Raw genomic sequence first — 17,979 nt, forward strand, 5'->3', positions numbered from 1 at the left:
AAGAACAAGGAAGCATGAACTGTTTGTTGTTGCAGATGATTGATTGTGTAGTCTCCCCAAGTTCTCCTTAAGTCTTAGTCTTTTTACATGCAACATCAGTACAACAATATGCACCCTCAAGGGGAATGTTAATAATAGCTGATATAATCTACACTTTGGCCTGAAGCCCAACTAATGGCAGATATTATGATTGTTGGTTATGTTGAGTATAATAAAAATTCTATAGGATCATAGAGATGAAATCTTAGATTTGATGAGATAAATTTGAAGCCAGGGAATGTGAACTATGTTTTTCACATTCTTTAATTAAGCTTTTGAAGCCTTAAACCTCAATATGACGTGGCTATCTAGAGCCTTTAAAGAAAGGTCAAGGCTAGACAAGGTCATAAAAATGAGAACATAACTGAACATAGTTGATGTCCTTATCCAAGTGGGGACAGTTGTACTCACACAGAAGAAAGGTCCCAATTAAGAAACATCCAGAAGATAGTGGTATCAAAGCCAAGGAGAGGCCTTGGAAGGAAACAGTCTCACTGATACCTTGATTTGGTTTTCCAGACTAGATGGTAAGAAATAAACTTCTGTAGGGCCAAGTCACCCAATCTATAATATTCTATTCTGGAATTCCTAGCAGAAAGACAACTAGCAAGGGGTTAATATTGAGCTCCTGATCCAGCCTGCCTGTGGGAATGACCTTGAAGATGATTTTCAAACAGCACCGTTTTTGTAGAAAGCCCAGGGTTAGGATGGGTATTAGCTCTACCTTTGAGGACTACATCTGAATCACAGAACCTGTGAGCTGGTAGAGAACCTTTAACCTGTTGCTGGAATGGTATCAAAGAAACAGCTATGACTGCTATGTCTGGATGACTTACTCTGACCTTGCCCTGTGTGTGTGACAGCAATAACTGTTCCAAGTGTTGACAGCTAAGAGGCAAAGGCAGCTATGTACTTGGATAAGCCTCTCAGAGCTGCAGCCGCTGCTATTTCTCCTGTTCTCTATGCCACCACTGTGCCTTATGCCTTGATCAACTTGAGTCTCCTCCCACCACTGCCACAACCCCATCCAAATTATAATGTCAATGTAGGCATGAGAAACGAAACCCTAGTTTTCTGATTATCTCATAACCTTAGGATGGCTACAGTCATCAGTGGTGGAGAGAGGTTAGGGAAAATTATCTCCATTTTCAGTACAGAGCTGTATGATTGACAAGTGTTGATTAGTGATGCCTCTGTCAGCTAGCCACTGAGAGCAATATATGGAGAAAGCTTCTACACACCCAGGAACTAACTTGTAGAAAATTGTTTTTCCATGAATGTCCATTCAGAAATTCAGTAGAATGGATTTTAAAAGTTCGTTATCACTGCATAGATTTTCTTAAATCCTCAAAATGAGGGATTTAATGTAATCCCTCATTACATGTAATATGTGACTCCAGATTACAAAACCAGAAGGAAAAATTTAAAGTGTGGAAGGTATATGAACTATCTAGTAGCAAAAAAGTGTCTAAGTTTGTGTTGTGTGATGACAATGGAGCTCAGAGGTCCTGGGAGCAGGTATGAGAAAATATTGGCCATCTCAAACCATGCTAAGCTAACGATGGCCATGTCAGACACTATCCCAACGTCATGCATTTCAGTCCAGAGAGAAAAGCTGTATCATGATCTCTCTTTTACAGATGGGAAAACTGAGGCCAAAAGAGGTCATCTACCCTTTGTTACCCATAGCCAGATTTATAGCTAGGTGACATGCACTCTGTCCATGCCATATCTTCTGTTTGCACTTGGGTCACAAGAGGCTATTCCTTCTTCTACATCTGACATGTTTCTAGGCACTGCTTTGCCTAGGTATGCAGAATGCTGACTGACAGTGCAGTTAGGATCAGAGACCCTCTCGGCAGAACTCTCTGCACAGCCACAGGAACAGTTGAAATTGACAGTGGAAGTGCACTGTTCACAATTCAGAGCTAGGAATGGAGATATTAGAGTTCATCTTTAGGTCAATATAAGGAATGTTTTGTTGATGTCACCACTGGCTTCGTGATTTTTCTTAATTAAAAGCTGAATACTACTATTGTTGGTATGAGATTTGGCTACTATGTTCAGTTGATCTTTCTATATTCAGAAAGAACATCAATTTCAGAGGTCATTGTTCTGTACAATGCAGTAGGTTCTACTTTTCTGAGGCCATCATACAGTTCAGGATAGGAGAGGACAGAATCTTTCTATTTGGATCTAAATTCTGATTAATTAACATGTATTTTTAGTAAACTCAATGCAAGATCTAAATAGAATCTTTCTATTTGGATCTAAATTCTGATTAATTAACATGTATTTTTAGTAAACTCAATGCAAGCTGAAACTTAAACAGCTGAGAACTCAGTCTAAATATTTCATTTACAAATATCTGTATATTCTTGCATATGGTGTGTGACCAGCTGGTGTGTTCTCATGTTTGACACAAAACAAGCATCTTCTTTTTTTTCTGATCTTAATATTTCTCATATCTTTTCTGTTGTCTGTTTCTCTCCATCTTTATTATCCATGTTTAAAAGCACTTGTTTAAAAATTATCACACATAGTCTCTTTCAATGCAGAGTGAAGAATCTTTAGTGTTGCTCAAGGTGGTGCTGCCATGTTTTGCTTTGTGCTTTTTTTTTAAACCTCATGAACATGAACTTCATGCACATCTTTGCAGGGATAAGTCCTAGGTCAATGCTGCATTGAGGGAGCTAAGAGGAACCATCCCAACTCTGGCAACTGGTCCTCTTAGATACAGAGGTTCTTCATAGCTAAGAGAGTAGATGGAAAAGGATTGAAGGCTTAACAGAAAGAGCAGAGAGAACAGATTATTCTAAGGTCTGGATTTCAAAGACAGTAAAGTTATAAAATGTTAAATTTTAAGAGGGTTAAGGAAAAATGAAAGAATAGATTGTGGCAGAAGATGGTTTTCCCTTGCCTGAGTGTAAAGGAAGATTTTGAATTTGGGGGATGGAGAGATACTTAGTGTGGAGACAGGAAAGGCTGGTGGAGGAGCAGAACGCCAGGAACCCCATGTCCTAAGGCAGGGGTTTTCTTTGTACCCTCATTTTCATGAATTATATTTTCATCCAGAAATATAATTTTTCCCCTGAAGTGGACAGTAGTAGAAACATTTGTAAACCCCAAGGATATTGACCTAAGCTCACAAAAATGTGGCAAAATCTTCAAGAACAGTAAGTACCCTGAGGGAAGAGCCAAATTCAACTATGTATGTATTTTCAGAGGCATAACCAACAAGAGAGCAGAGATACAGATATTAAAATAGTGGACATCTGGACTATGGGTAGAAGACATGTGTACATGGCATAATATACATGACAGAGTAGCAGCAATGTGAACAAAACATGAAGATGCTTTTGTCAAAACACCACCTGTGGCCTTACCCAATGTCATGTATTCCATACAGCATTGCTTCTGACCAAGAAATTCAGTTTACAGCCAGCAAAATGCAACAGTGGGCCCACAGTTATGGAATCCATTGGTCTTACAATGTTCCCCCACCATCCTGAAGCAGCTTGCCTGTTAGAAAGATGGAATGGCCTTTTGAAGACACAATTATAGCACCAACTAGGTGGCAGCAGCCTGGAGGGCTGGGGTAAGTTCTTCAGAAGGTGGTATATGATTTGAATCAGCTGTCAATATATGGTATAGTTTTCCCATTGACAGGATTCATGGGTCCAGGAATAAAGAATTAGAAAACCAAATAGTTTCACTCATTATCACCCCTAGTGCCCCATTAGAAAAGTTTTTGCTTCCTGTTTCTGAGACCTTAAGTTCTGATGGCATAGAAGTTTTGTTCCAGAGAGGAGAGCACTCCCGTCAGGAGCCACAACAAACATTCCATTGCCTGGAAGTTCAGTTGTCTGCCAGGGCCACTTTAAATTTTTTCTAATGCCCTTAAACCAACAGGCTAAGAAAAGAATAACAATGTTAGGAGGCGTGATTGATCCAGATGGATCCAATACCATTGGGTTGATTCTCTACAATGGAATTAAGAAAGAATATGTCTGGAGTGCAGGAGATCCTTTAAGGTCTCTGTCTCTTGGTGTTACCATGTCTGTGGTTAAAGTCAGTAGGAAACTACAACAACCTAATCCATGCAGGATGACAAAGGGTAAGACCCTTCAGGAATGAAGGTGTGGGTCACTCCTCTAGGAAAAGAGCCAAGACTTACTGAGGTTCTTGCCAAGGGTAGAGGAAAGACAGAATAGGTAGTAGAAGAATTTAGTTATAAATTTCAGCTAAGGCCATGTGACAAGTTCTAGAAATGATGATTATAGTTAACATGAGGTTGCATTTGTACAGATACTTGAGTATTCTTTCCTTAATGTATTTATTATGTGATGTAACATCAATTAAGGGAATGTCAATGGAGATCATATTTAAGTTTGAGATATGTATCTATTATGTATTGTAACATCAATTAAGGAATGTCAATGGAGATCATATTTAAGTTTGAGATACTAAAAGAATTTCTCTCCTGGGCCATTGCCATCTATTTTAAATTTACAATTTGTAGTTGTGCAAGGGATAGTTATATCATAGTAGGTAAATATGACCTGGTTTACTACATAATGCATTTGTGATTATATATGGGATAGTTATATTATGTTTAAGGTGTTATTATGACTTGGTTATTAGTTTTATTTGCTAATTAATCCCAATGTAAGGAGATATGGATGTATTGCCATATGTTGACATGATCAGGTAATAAGGGATAATGGCTATTATTGGTTGTCATCTTGACTACATTTAGAACTAAAAGCCCAAAATGGAGGGTATGCCTGTGAGGGATTAATTTGAAGTAGGAAGATCTACTTCTAATATGATCTTTGGCTGAGCGGTGGTGGTGCACGCCTTTAATTCCAGCACTTGGGAGGCAGAGGCAGGCGGATTTCTGAGTTCGAGGCCAGCCTGGTCTACAGAGTGAGTTCCAGGTCAGCCAAGGTTATACAGAGAAACCCTGTCTCAAAAAAAAAAATATGATCTTTGAGTTAGGAAGACACACATTTAACCTTCTGATATAAGCCTCTATAATGATACAAACAATGAAGCTTTTGCTCCTTGCCTGCTTACATAAAAACATGGGAGGATTAGAAGACTACACATGAAATATACTCACATGGCAGAGAATAGTTACAATTTAGAATAGTTAGAATCTAAAGGAAAAAACAATAGGTGAAATTAAAGCCAATGAGGCACACTTTCAGGATGTGAAAAAAGGGCCATTAAATGGATGAGAGTCCAGACACCCTGCACAAGAGGGGCCTTGAACAAGAGGCACATTACAGGAGAGGAAAGAGGGGAGCTTGTATTGGGAAACTATTCTGTCAACCAGAAGGTAGGACTAATACAAAAATGGGCATCCCTAGATCTCGCGTTTAGTTGTGCTGGGGGAGAAATTGTGGGCTGTGTATATGTATCCATTCAGTATTTGTCATTGGTCCAATTAAAAACATCTTTTCCTGAGGCTGTATCTTAGTCAACGTTCTATTGCTGTGACCAGACACTCAGACTACAGCAACACTTGTAAAGGGACATATTTAACTGGACTGGAGAGGTAGCTGAGAATTCCAATTCTAGATTAGCAGGCAGCAGGAAGAGAGAGAGAGAGAGAGAGAGAGAGAGAGAGAGAGAGAGAGAGAGAGAGAGAGAGAGAGAGAATTGTCTTGTCTTGAGCTTCTGAAACCTCAAAGCCCACTCCCAGTGACAAACTTCTTCCAACAAGGCCTCATTTCATATAATGCCATTCCCTCTGAGCTTATGGGGGCTATTTTCATCAGACTACCACTAACAGTTATCTTTATAAAGTTTGGTTAAATCTTTATTGGAAGAACTAAAATAATGTATAGTATACAATAAAGTGTTTGATAACCTTATTAAAGGTGTCCCTCCCCATATTGAACAAAACTGGTCCTGTATATTACGATGCCCTCTCTGGATCACACTATCATTAAAAACTATGAGGAATTTGAAGAGAAGTCCAGAGTCTCTGAAGCATTGCTCTTCTTGTCCAAAAGCCACTTCATGCAGAGGCTGAGCCACACAGTGGCTCTTAGCAGCAAGCTTCAAATATTTCTCTAACAATATCTGTTCTCACAACTTCTGCTTTAGAAATAAATAGCTCAGCCTCATGGAAACAGCCTTGTGGTTGTGGCTTGGAAGAGATTCAGAGAAAACTATCAATTTGATGATGCTGAGAACACTTTTTAAAAAAGAATAAGCCTTGGGCCTATTATAATTTGCACCATTTGTTAAAACTCTGTCAAACGGACAGATGGAATTGCAAATGCTAATGAATTTTGATCACTAAAGAGCAAAGGGTAGGAAATGCACATGGTGACTATTAGTGGAGCAGGGTCACTGCTGGATGTAGCCTCCGAGGCTGAGAAAATTCAAGAGAGAATATCACAGCTGGGCAGAGTTGCACCAAAGATGGTCTTGGCCAAGACAGGAGTAAGAAGTCTGCTGTGAAAGATCAGACATTCCACCGAGGAAAACCTGTGATTTATTTGCATTGTTGCTTTGCAGAGGGTTCATTTATTTTATTTAGTTATTACTAGTTTTCATATTTTCTTTAGCAATTTTGTTATTAGTACTAGTTTCTAGTCAAGACATCATTTTTCAATCCCTACCTATGAGCAAGCCTGAGACCCGTTATTCATAACAGGGGCAAAATGTTTGCATCAGGGTCTCAGCCAATAGCTCAGCTGATGCCAAACAGGCAAGACCTCAATTTGATACCAGAAAGATTGAAAACTGCAGGGTCTAAGCTGATAGGAAATGGCGTCTTTCATAGTATTCTGACTTTCTCTGCAATTTTATATATTTATTTATTTTGGCCTCTGACATGCTTGATTTCAGTCTGTGATACTTGGTGGAAATGGTATTTCCAAAGAAGGTAAATAAATAGCATTTTAAAGAAAAAAAAGTTAGAGAAAGATTATGTGGAAAACTATTTGGGAAATGGGATGACTTAGCTTTAAATATGGATATTAATTCAGAGAAATATCAAAAGCCATATAGTTTGTGTATCTACTCATTCAGCTGTCAACTCCACAAATATTTATTCTTTGGGAAAACACTGCCCAGGAGTCAGCAGGACCTCCAGTCTCTGATATTATGTAGCCTACTTTCTAGTAGAGAAACACACATACACACACACACACACACACACACACACACACACGCATCACAGGCCCTAAGGAGAATTGGATACAGCAATGATTAGCTGCCTCAGATGATGTGCTCAGAGAACATCTCTGCAAGGAAATGACAGAGGCTTAGAGAAGGACAAGAAGAAGTGAGCCTGGTTGATATCTGAAGATGAAATGAGATGCTATAAAGCAGGAGCAATCTTTGTAACAAAGCATGTTAAAGAAAGTGCCAAGACTGCGGAGACCAATCAGTCCCTACTTACAATCATTCTTGCAAGGCTCAGCCATGGCTTTGAGGGGGGTGGAAACTAATAGAAAGCAGTAGAAGCATTGGTGGTAGGTCTAGAGGATCAGTCACAGAGATATTATTGGATGGTGAGTGATAAAGGAAAGAGAAGAAGGAAAGGAAAGAAAGGAATCATAGTTAACTCTGAAATTTGTGTATGGTGATGCTATCTACTGAAACAAGGGAGGCAGGCAGAGGCAGAGGCTTGGGGTAGACATCAAGATTCTTCTTCTTTTTTGTCTTCTTCTTCTTCTTCTTCTTCTTCTTCTTCTTCTTCTTCTTCTTCTTCTTCTTCTTCTTCTTTCTTCTTCTTCTTCTCCTTCTTCTCCTCCTTCTCCTCCTCCTCCCTCCTCCTCCCTCCTCCTCCCTCCTCCTCCTCTTCTTCCCCCTTTAAAAGATTTATTTTATGTATATGAGTATACTGTTGCTGTCTTCAGACACACCAGAAGAGGACATCAAATTCCATTACAGATGGTTGTGAGCCACCACGTGCTTGCTGGGAATTGAACTCACAGCCTCTGGAAGAGTAGCCAGTATTCTTAACTGCTGGGCCATCTCCCCATCTCTGCCATCAATATTCTTTATTGCCATGTTCATTCTGAGTTTCCCACTAGAGATCTACATCAAGGTGCTGGTTGAATAGGCAGATCTAGAATTCTTGAGAAAGGCAAGGTCTGAAGATTTAAGTCCATGTGCTTAAACAGCATTTTGAAACATTAGAAGTTAGATGGGATGCAATTTTCAGGGCCATGTACGGACTGAGAAGATACTTCAACATGCTTCTCAAATGAGGAAGAGAATGTAGCAGACACTAAACTGGTAGCTAATGAGCAAGAAGAAAAGTGAGAAAGTGCAGAGCAGTGGAATCTATGGGAAAAATATTCCAAGGGGGCAAGAGACCAGACAGATGTGATGCAGGCCTTAGATTCAGGCAACCTTTGTCAGGGCTTTAATGATAAGAGAATAAGAAAGGAGGGAAGAAAAGAAAGGGGAGAAAAAAGGAGGTGAAGCAGGGAGGGAGGGAAGGGAGAGCATATTTCTATAATGTAGAATTTTTTGTGTGGCGTCTCATCAGGAAAAAGGAAAAAAAGTGCTTTTGAATGAAGTTCTTTTGCTAACTCGTCTGACTGTGATTTGCTGATTGCATTGGCTTTTTTCTACTAAGATTTTTGCAGTCCAGATAATACCTTCCAGGACTGCTTCATGCTCTGCCTGACTTCCAGCTCTTGTCCAGCCCAGCACAAGTTCTTACTACAGACTCCATAACCAGCCAAGAGCAGCTCTCAGCTACCTTTTGGGGTATACAAAGAAGGTTCAGGGTATATTCTTCCAGGAAGTAGCTTTGTTTGTGGTGCCTAAAAATAAAGAGAGCACCTGCCTTTGCTATACATTACCAAATAACGATGGGCCAGTGTATTATCTCAGATGAAGAATTCTCTAATAGACTGACTGACTGGATGCCTCAACTTCTCTCGGCTTGCCTGAATTAGAGACAGGCTTCTAGACTCTAGACCACTTACCTCTGTTTTAAGCATGTTTACTTTAAAAGTCTTGGAGTAATTGCTTATTTTTCTCCTATCCTTTTGCCATGTGAATCTTCTAAAAAAGCTTTTGCAGAGAGTTTTGCAACCCAAGTATCTTCCTCCAGGGGCCATTCTTTGAAATGTAAGCATCAGTGAAGGTGACATCTTATCTCCTCATCTTCCTGGGAGGTCAGAAGCCTGGCTTACCCATGATTTCTTGTTCCAAGTTATAAAATTACCCAACTCATAAAGACAGGAAGAATTTCACATTTTCTCAAAGTACAGCTAGTTGACAAACAGAACCAGTCTACAAGCCTCCCTATGATAACTTTTAAAAGATAGAAACACGTGTTTATGGATTTTTTAAGCATAATGGAAAGCAAATTAAACCCAATCAAAAATATATTTATCTTGCTTTCTTTGGGATGGAGTTGGACCTTGACTGAGTCCGGTCTTATTTCTCCTGCTGCAATGGCCTTCTGTAGAATCCTCCTTGCCTGGGGAATCTTTGCCAAGTACAATCTTTGCTTTGACAAGGTGGTTGGATAAGGGCTGAGTTTCTGGTCAGACTATCTGCAATCAAATCTCTTCCCGTCTTCAACTTGGCATGTAACCTTAGGTGAGTTAACTAATCTTTAGCTTTCATTTCTCCCTGTATAAATGAAACAGGAAGCAGCAATGGCTTCTCCTCTGTAGAGTCCTGAGATAAGGTAAAGCATATATTGCTCTTGGTCTTGAGATTTCATCATGGAACTCCTAACTAACAGTCATGCTGTTGCTACTGGGCCATGCTTGCAAAAAGTGGGGGCAGAAGGATATCTCCTACTATAACTACTATAATTTAGGTACCATATACAATATTTTTACCATAAACTTTTAAAGTCTAAGAGATGACCATTTTTGTCAGCTGCAGATTTGGACGCACTTCATGACTGGAATTCCAACTTTGAGTTCCAAGTCTGCCTTGTCCCCCCTCCTCACTCCCACCCCGCCCCAATGACCTTCTCTTTGCTCTCTAAAGCTATCCATCTGTGAATTTGGAATGGAGATGATTGAGGAGCAGCTGACCAAACTGGGCTGTTTTATGGCCTTGCCCTCCAAGCTTAGCTCAGAGAGTTTACCCAGGCCTCCAGTTTTTATTGACTTATAAAACATTCACTGAATCTTTTTTTTTTCTGTGATCTTGCACTGCCATCTATGTGAGAGAAGGCAGTAGATTAATACTGTCAGGGGATGAGGAACATCCCCAAGAGTTGTTCTGTAGATGGTTCTCCCACAGTATATTTAGTTGAGCTCTTCACATACTCAAAAGAATTTGAAGGATTTCTTCTTATCAAAAGATAAGAAGGATTTCTCAGCTCCTTTAAGCCACATGTTTCACAGAGATGACACGGTTTAGCTTCTGAGGAAGTCTGAGCCACATGCCTTGAGCCTGGACATTGGTATTTAACCCAGACTTTCTCTTTAGGAGCCTTGGAACAGTCAATGTCTACCTGAAGCTTGGGAAGCAGATTTCAGATCTTTGATTTCCTCTTAAAACTTCTGCCAAGCGTCACCCACTGTGGCTCATACACTTTGCTGGCTGAAGGACAACCTATATCCTAGCCTGCATCCTAAGAAGTATAACCAGCTCTTTTTTATGGCATATGCTTGCCAAAAGTGCCAACAGCTGGACTTCCATACTGGAGCCCAATATATACCTTCTTCCTTCTCAGCAGTCACTGGGGTCCTAGCTGTGTGAACTTCAGACTCTCTGGTACTTCTCTGTTCTAGAGAACTTGGGCTGACATAACTTCCTTCAGGCTTAGATAATAGTGTAAGTATGTTTTCACTAGCCCATGGTTTTGGTACAGGGTTGTGGTCTGAACACTGGGCCTGATTGAGACTAGTTCCCATGTGGTGTAAATATATTTGCCAGGCCAAGCTGGGATGTTGTCATGTTCTAGCTCCTTATTTTGTGTTGAAAAAATGGATAAGAGTTCCTTGCACTATTCCAAAGAAATACCAGCAACTGCCTGTTCCTTCTTGCATCACTTTAAATTTATTTTTTTTTTCCTCCTACTTTCGTACTAGACTAGAATCAAGGCTGAATTCTTATCTCATCCAAATGACCTGCGTTAGCTCTTTTGGGATGTGAAGATCCAATTATATTTAGCTTCATAGTGAGAACATGTCTTTTCTGTTTTTTCAGTTACTTTGAGAAAGGAGATGTGAATCTGGCCTTGCTAGAAGAGGGAGTGGTAGAGACTAGACCTCTATGGCATCCACTCTGTGTGCAAAGCTAAGAACTCCCTTCTGACTCTTTCAGATTTAAGTGGTGTCAGAGTTCCTTTTCCTTAGAACCCGCAGGGGCCCATGGGTGATGCTGCCCTATGTCTTAGCTGTATTCAGTGGCAATGGGGTAAAATTTTCTGGTGGACTTTTGTTTTTGTTTTTTGCTTGTTGGCTTACTGGGGGAAATCCCTAGGCCCTAGATTACTGCTCTGTGGCCACTGTGGTAGGTGTAGGTGAAGTCCTGGAAGGAGTGACTGCATGAGAGTCTTCTGCTAGGGCAGATACAGAGAGATAATCACATCCCACGATGGTGTTTTGAGAAAGAAGAGACTGAACTAGTTGGAAGAGGTTCCTTTAAGTGCACAGGGGAAGAGGAAAATAAAGGGGATAAAGAAAACAGGGAGTGAAGAAAAGTATCTCCTATTAAAGTTGTATGGTCTGTATTCCAAGTATCCTGCTGAGAAATTTATATTCAATAACCTTAGTGTATCCCAAGTTATATGCAATAACTTCATTGAATACAGAAGTTGTATTCCCATGAAATATACAGCTATTAAATGAATTATCATTGGTCTTTAAAGCTGGCAGAGGTAGGATTCAAAGCACACACAACACTGTGGGGAATGCCGACCACTTAGTCACCCCTGCTCAGCACGTGTTCATAAGCATCTAAAGTTGAAAGATGCTTGGGGTAAATTATTTAAGTCTTTTCAAGACAGATAAGAAAAGACAGGGGAGGTAGTGGTAGCTGGTTAAAAAAGAGAAGTTTTTATTAGACTTGAACTGAGACCAATGCCCAACTTGCTGACTGTAGAGCTGTTAAACTTTTTTTTTTTTTTTTTTTGAGACAATGCTCCTCTGTGCTGACCCTGGGCTGGGCATCTACTATGGAAAAATATTCCCTGGGTTGCCTCAACTAGTTCATGCCTGGGAGATGTGCTTTGTGCCCACTTCTAAGATAACAGGAAATTAAAAACTGGAACTGGGGACTTAGCCTTTGTTACCAAGTGACAATGAGTTGCTAACCCATCACATTAGTTCATTCTCTGGAAACTTCCCTTTGTAATGTCACCAATGGTCTCATTATTATTAGATCCAAAGATTCTAGCTTAAAAAAATTAATCGTCATTGATATTATTTGATACTGTCTTTTTCATAAAACTTCTCCTCTGGAGACATTACCTTCTCTTCATTTTCCTTAGCTCTTTGTGTTTTTCTTTATTCTAGCAAGGTACTTATTCTCCCGTCCCTTACATTTCATTACTGTGAAGAGTTCAGACTTTGCCTCCATTTTTTTCTCTTCTAATAAATTATTTTTAGGTCATGTTTTTCAAATGAACTAGGATGTCTTCATAGTAAATACTCCCATTGCTTTTTATTTTACAGCCTCACCAGCTCTCCAGCATTCTTCTAGTGAGTGGGAAGAAAGGGAGAAACCAGAGTTGAACTTCTCCACCCAGGAGAAAGGTCAGGAGGATCAGCCAAGTAGAGTTCTGTTGTGATGAAACACACGCAGACCACGTCCTGCGTTCTGGGGATGAGTGGAATTTATGAAGGAACTTGGGTCTGGTCACCGCAGCTGATGTATTGATGAAGTGGAGTGTATTCACCACATTTAGTAGGAATCACTGGATGATTTAGTTAATGTAAAGGAAAATGTGTTATTTGTCACACACCACTCAAGGAAAAAAAAATGGAAGGTCCTGGGTTCCCAGTGAGTTTGGTGGTGTTCTAAGAATTGGTGTGTATCCCCTATAGATACTGATAGGGTTCTTGAAGTCTATCATGCACTTGAACTATGCTCACCTCTATTTTTTCCTTTCTCATGCTCCATCCCACTATTCCTATTCATTTTCTGAGAGAGACTTAATTTTTACTTTCATGTCAGATTTATAAAAATGACTCTTACACAATATAGGATCTATAAACGAGAGAAAACATGGTATTTATCTTTCGGTGTCTGATGCATTTTGTTTAATATGATGATTCTTGTAACTGGCATAATTTTGTTCTTTCTTATGGTTGAATAAATCTCTAGTAGGTATATATGCCGCATTTCCCTCCATCTGTTGATATATGCTGCTGCTTCTGTAACTTTCATATCATGAATAGCGTGACAATAAACATAGGTATAATGACTCCGAGTCCTCCAGGTGTATATGGAGACGTAACACAGCTGGAGAGTAGTTTAAACCTACCATTCCTTCCATAGCTCCTGACTCATGTGGCTTATTCATAAAACAGTATCACTGTCAACGCTCACTTTTTATCACATTTTTCCTGTAGTCTTCCTAAGACACGTGAAAGAAATGCATAACTCAATTTGTCTTTTAAAAATGGCTTTCCAATATTTTCCATGTATCTGAACACAACCATGAAAGACGTAAGGATTCTGGCCCTTTTTCACATTAACTAACCCTTGGCAAGCCTCTGCTACCAGGAAGCAAGTATGACAAATTGACCAGCAACCTGGTCACAGATGTTTTCTTGATGGGAGATTGCCACTGGTGAAAGAACTGATCGATGAACTACCAGAAACCCAGAGAGGAAATCTAAGATGGCTCACATCCACCAAGTAATTTTAAGTTAATCTGGAGAGTGTTAAAAGTAGAAATATTGGTTCAGGAGCCATTGTGAAAGGGTGGGTGAAAAAATAGTCAGAGGTAGTAGATGACTTCAGTAGAACAATATTCTGCAGAAACAACAGTTCAGTTGCACACATGAACAAACTCTCAGTGGCTGTGACTGCATACACATGATTTGCATAAGATAAGGCCAGACAAAAACCTCAGCATGGATGAAGAGGGGATGATGAAGTCCTTTACCTTGATGAGAAGCTCTTGCCAATTGCTGCCTGCTGCGAGGAGAGTCAGTTTTCTTTAGGAATTTAGCGCTGAGAGGATATGTAGCTCTAAAAGATGGCCCTACATCCATACAGACACTGGCAGCACTAAGTGGATTCACTGGGTTTATAAAAGAACATATGGATTTGGGAGGGAAGAGTGGTTGAAGAATATGAAAGAAACTAGAGATGAGGAAACGGAGGTAGATTTGATCAAAATATATTATATTCATGTATGAAATTCTCATTTTTTTCTAAAGCAAAAGTATTGGTGAAATAGATTAGCCTGTGTGACTGGATCCAGTTTTTTCATAGGTGGGTTTTTTTTTTTCTGTGTTAATTTCCTCTTTTCCATGAAGAGCGATACTATTCCAGATGAAATCTACATTCTTTTCTGTCTAGATCACTGTGCAAAGAAAAGTATGAATTCCTATTTATCTTTTAAGGCAAATTTGAACTTGGCTTATTTTCCTTTTTTCCTCCTTTCTTTCCTCCTTCTTTTTCTCTCATTTCAAGCACACTTGAGCTTACAGAGCCATTCAGCTTTTCCCTCCCTCCCTTCCTTCCTTCCTCCCTTCCTCCATTCTTTTCTTTTTTTCTCCCCTCCTTCTCTTCCATTCATAAGTTCTGTAAATGATAAATGATTTTATAATTTTGGAATCATAAGCTGAGACCAGAGAAGCCCTGAGAGATGTCCCTGTCTACATTCTGATTTTATCCTTGAGGACTCTGTGGTGCAGAGAATGGAGCAGGGAGCCATATCTGGGCAGCTCAAGTTTCTTCCTTATTCCTTTATGTCTGTCTTAGAGAAGAAATGAGACCTAGGCAGTTACTGCGAGAAGGTTCTTTATTTCTCCATAGGCTGTTCATTTGTTTTTTCCCTGTGAAGTTCCCTAAAACCAACAGAGAGGTAAGTCATGATTGTCTTTTGATTCACTTACCAACAAACAGCTGGCTGTAGAGTTCCAGGCGGGTGTGACCTTCAGTTGGGGCCTTTCGGATCTGCTGGGGCAGGCGATCCACCTGGAGACTGGCCTGTTTGACATTCCTCTCTGCAGTGACTCGATGCCACTGGTCATCATTGAGAGGAGAAGGTGACCTCACCACGATCTCCACTGGCCCATTTCCAACATCAAATGAAAAGGATACTTCTGTGGCAGCTGGGAAAGCACAAAGCATGAAAGATACATGAGTATATTTCTCCCAGTTACCAAATAGCAGTGGATTGTAGAGGGAAGTTACACAGGTCAATGGCAAAGCCAATGGGGGAAAGATAAACATGAATTCATTATTGTCAGTAACCAAGAAGAAGAAAAAAAATAAATTTCTCTTGGGGGTGTCTGTGTGCATGCATTTATTTAATTCATTTAATTCTTAGAAAACTTCTAAGATGATGAAGTTACCATCATCAACTCCAGATTTAAAAAAAAAAAAAACCTGAAGCTTAGGGAAGTTGGCAATAAGATCTTTTTGTTGATAAAGGTACAATAGTGACACTCATATCTTTGTGGTAACTCACAGCTTCCTAATTGAATTTAAAGTCCTGATGAACAGGGGGGGAATCATATCTGGTAGTGGAAACTTAGCAAACTACCCAGGGGTAGTGAAGTTGTAGATAGTACAGGAGAATCTACTGCTAATTTACTACACCAGCATAAATCCTAACTCCACTCCAAATACTTATCCTTATACATACAGATAGTTTTTACCCCTCATCAAAGAAGATTCTATTTGCAGCAGCTGGAGGCCTCAAGAAAATCACATCTGGTCAAAATACAGAGAGTAACGAGTGGTAAGATGTCCAGCCCCAGTTGATACATCTGAAACACAACTCCCACACCTAAGCCTCAGAGAACACTGAAGAAGAGGGAGCAGAAAGACTTAAAAGTCAGAGGACCCAGAGGGTCTGCTGTAAAATTGTGTCTCCTAGAAATGTCAGGGAAGCTATGATACCATAACAGTATGGCTGCCTAACAATAACAACAACAGACGTCTCATGGGGCCCTACTTCTAGATAAAGAGCTATAGTCAGGTAAGGCATTCAAAGAGTGGTAGAGATAGCTTTCCTCAGAGATGAGCCCTCTAATTGGTTATCTGATACCAAGTCTTCAGCCATGATGTTGTGTATGTAGAAGCAACACAAACTGGACTCATCAGGTGGTATGTGAGTGTGTGCATACACAACCGCAACCCAAAACACAATAATAGTCATACAAATAATAATCATAGGCCGTGAATTTAAGAGGGATTTTGGGGTGTGTAGGTGTATGTGATACTGGAGGAATTGGAGGGTAAGACATGGGAGAAGTAGAAGGGAAGACAGGGAAGGGGAAATGATGTAATTATATTTTATATGGGTACTTTAGATACTCCAGTGCCTACACTACATACTGGTATTACCAAAAGCTACCCAGGAAATGTTACTGTGGAGTTAGAATTGAGAACTATTGCTTTAAGAGAGCTTCTAGAATTCTTTCACTCATCATCACCTTTATTGAACATCAGGGTCTATAGTTATCAGGCAACGGTGATGACCAGCTGCTTTTATTTGGACCACTACTGGATGTCACAGAGGCTGCATAGCCCCACCCCAGCTCCACTCCCCACCAACATAATCCTCCTCTGCACGATGCTGCAAACTTTGGCTAGTTCACATCTGGGATGCTAGATCTTGCTCACGATCTCCCTCCCAGCACTGACCACAAATCATTCTTGTTTTCTAGATCTCCTCTGTCAACCCTGTTTTGTAACAAATCACTTTTCGACAATAGGAGAATAGGCTTGATGGTAGCTTTTGTCAAATTTAGTTATAAGTAGCTTTTTAATTTCACATTTTAAGCTTTATGTGAGGTCCCTCAGTGGCTACCCAATGCTTTATAAACACGTTTTGAATGTATATTTTTCTCTGGACTGGCAGGGAAGGCAGCTTTCTGCTGAAGCAGCATACATGTCTCTCATTCCCTTAGGCTTGGAGAATTCTTTTTAGCATTAAAGATGTGGTACACCAGTGATTTTCCCGGCTTTGCGTATAGAGATATCCGCCCCTCTATCCATCAAAAAGCCTTCTGCCTAATCTCTAAGCCATTTAATTAAATATCTGTCATTTTTTTTTCCAGGGCTAATGGAAAATTCAGTTTCTTTGGGACAGTGTCACAAGCAATCAAACTTCTAATTTAAAAACCACAGTGGGCCAGATTCTCTCAGGGGCTCCCCTGTTCTCTGCCTCTGTGTCGGGGTCCCTGGAAAGCTGTGGCAACTTTATTGAGCTACAGGGATATTAGTTTTAGAGCTCAATTTAATCAACCTAATTGTACCAAGGAATTTTGATCCTTCATGTCATTAGAAAGAGAACCTTCATTTTAACACCTGCAGTGATAGTGATTCTGCACACAATCCAGTAAATCGTCTCATCCAAATTACAAGCCCCTGCCTCCGGCGTCATTGTGACAGGACTGAACTTGCATGCTAGTGACCTCCATCTCGGTTGCCATGGTAGTAGAATGGGAATGCAGGTAGTCTATCACATGACTGCAGACTCACTGATCCTTCTTGGTAGGTAGGATACAGGATGGGGGAGAGTAGCCAAGGCTTCATATGTAATCTGTTCTGTTGTGGTGCACGTGAGCAGATGCATTCCTACATGTAAGTTGTCAGAACAGCAGGAAAATGAGGGCTCCTGGGCTAAGTAGGAAAGATTGTTTCGCTTTAAAGGAATCAACTACCATCAGGGAAATAGAATTTAGTGATAAATTGAGTTTAACCCTCAGGTTCAACTTGAAAGGATAAATGCTGGTCGGATTTCCTCCGCTACTGCCCTTCTGCTATGACAAATTCTTATCTGACTCTTAAACTGTC

At 40.1% G+C, this 17,979-nt stretch overlaps 1 protein-coding gene across 1 annotated transcript in view; it reads right to left on the reverse strand.

The window, feature by feature from the left end:
* Positions 1-17,979, reverse strand: part of Cntnap2 (contactin associated protein 2) — a 1,965,545-nt gene that overhangs the window by 210,749 nt on the left and 1,736,817 nt on the right. The window contains exon 17 of the mRNA XM_034518882.2: positions 15,066-15,284. Coding sequence (XP_034374773.1) covers positions 15,066-15,284 — 219 coding nt within the window. The remainder of the gene's footprint in view (positions 1-15,065; positions 15,285-17,979) is intronic.

Source organism: Arvicanthis niloticus, chromosome 15 (genome assembly GCF_011762505.2).
Source record: "Arvicanthis niloticus isolate mArvNil1 chromosome 15, mArvNil1.pat.X, whole genome shotgun sequence".
Lineage (NCBI taxonomy): Eukaryota > Metazoa > Chordata > Mammalia > Rodentia > Muridae > Arvicanthis > Arvicanthis niloticus.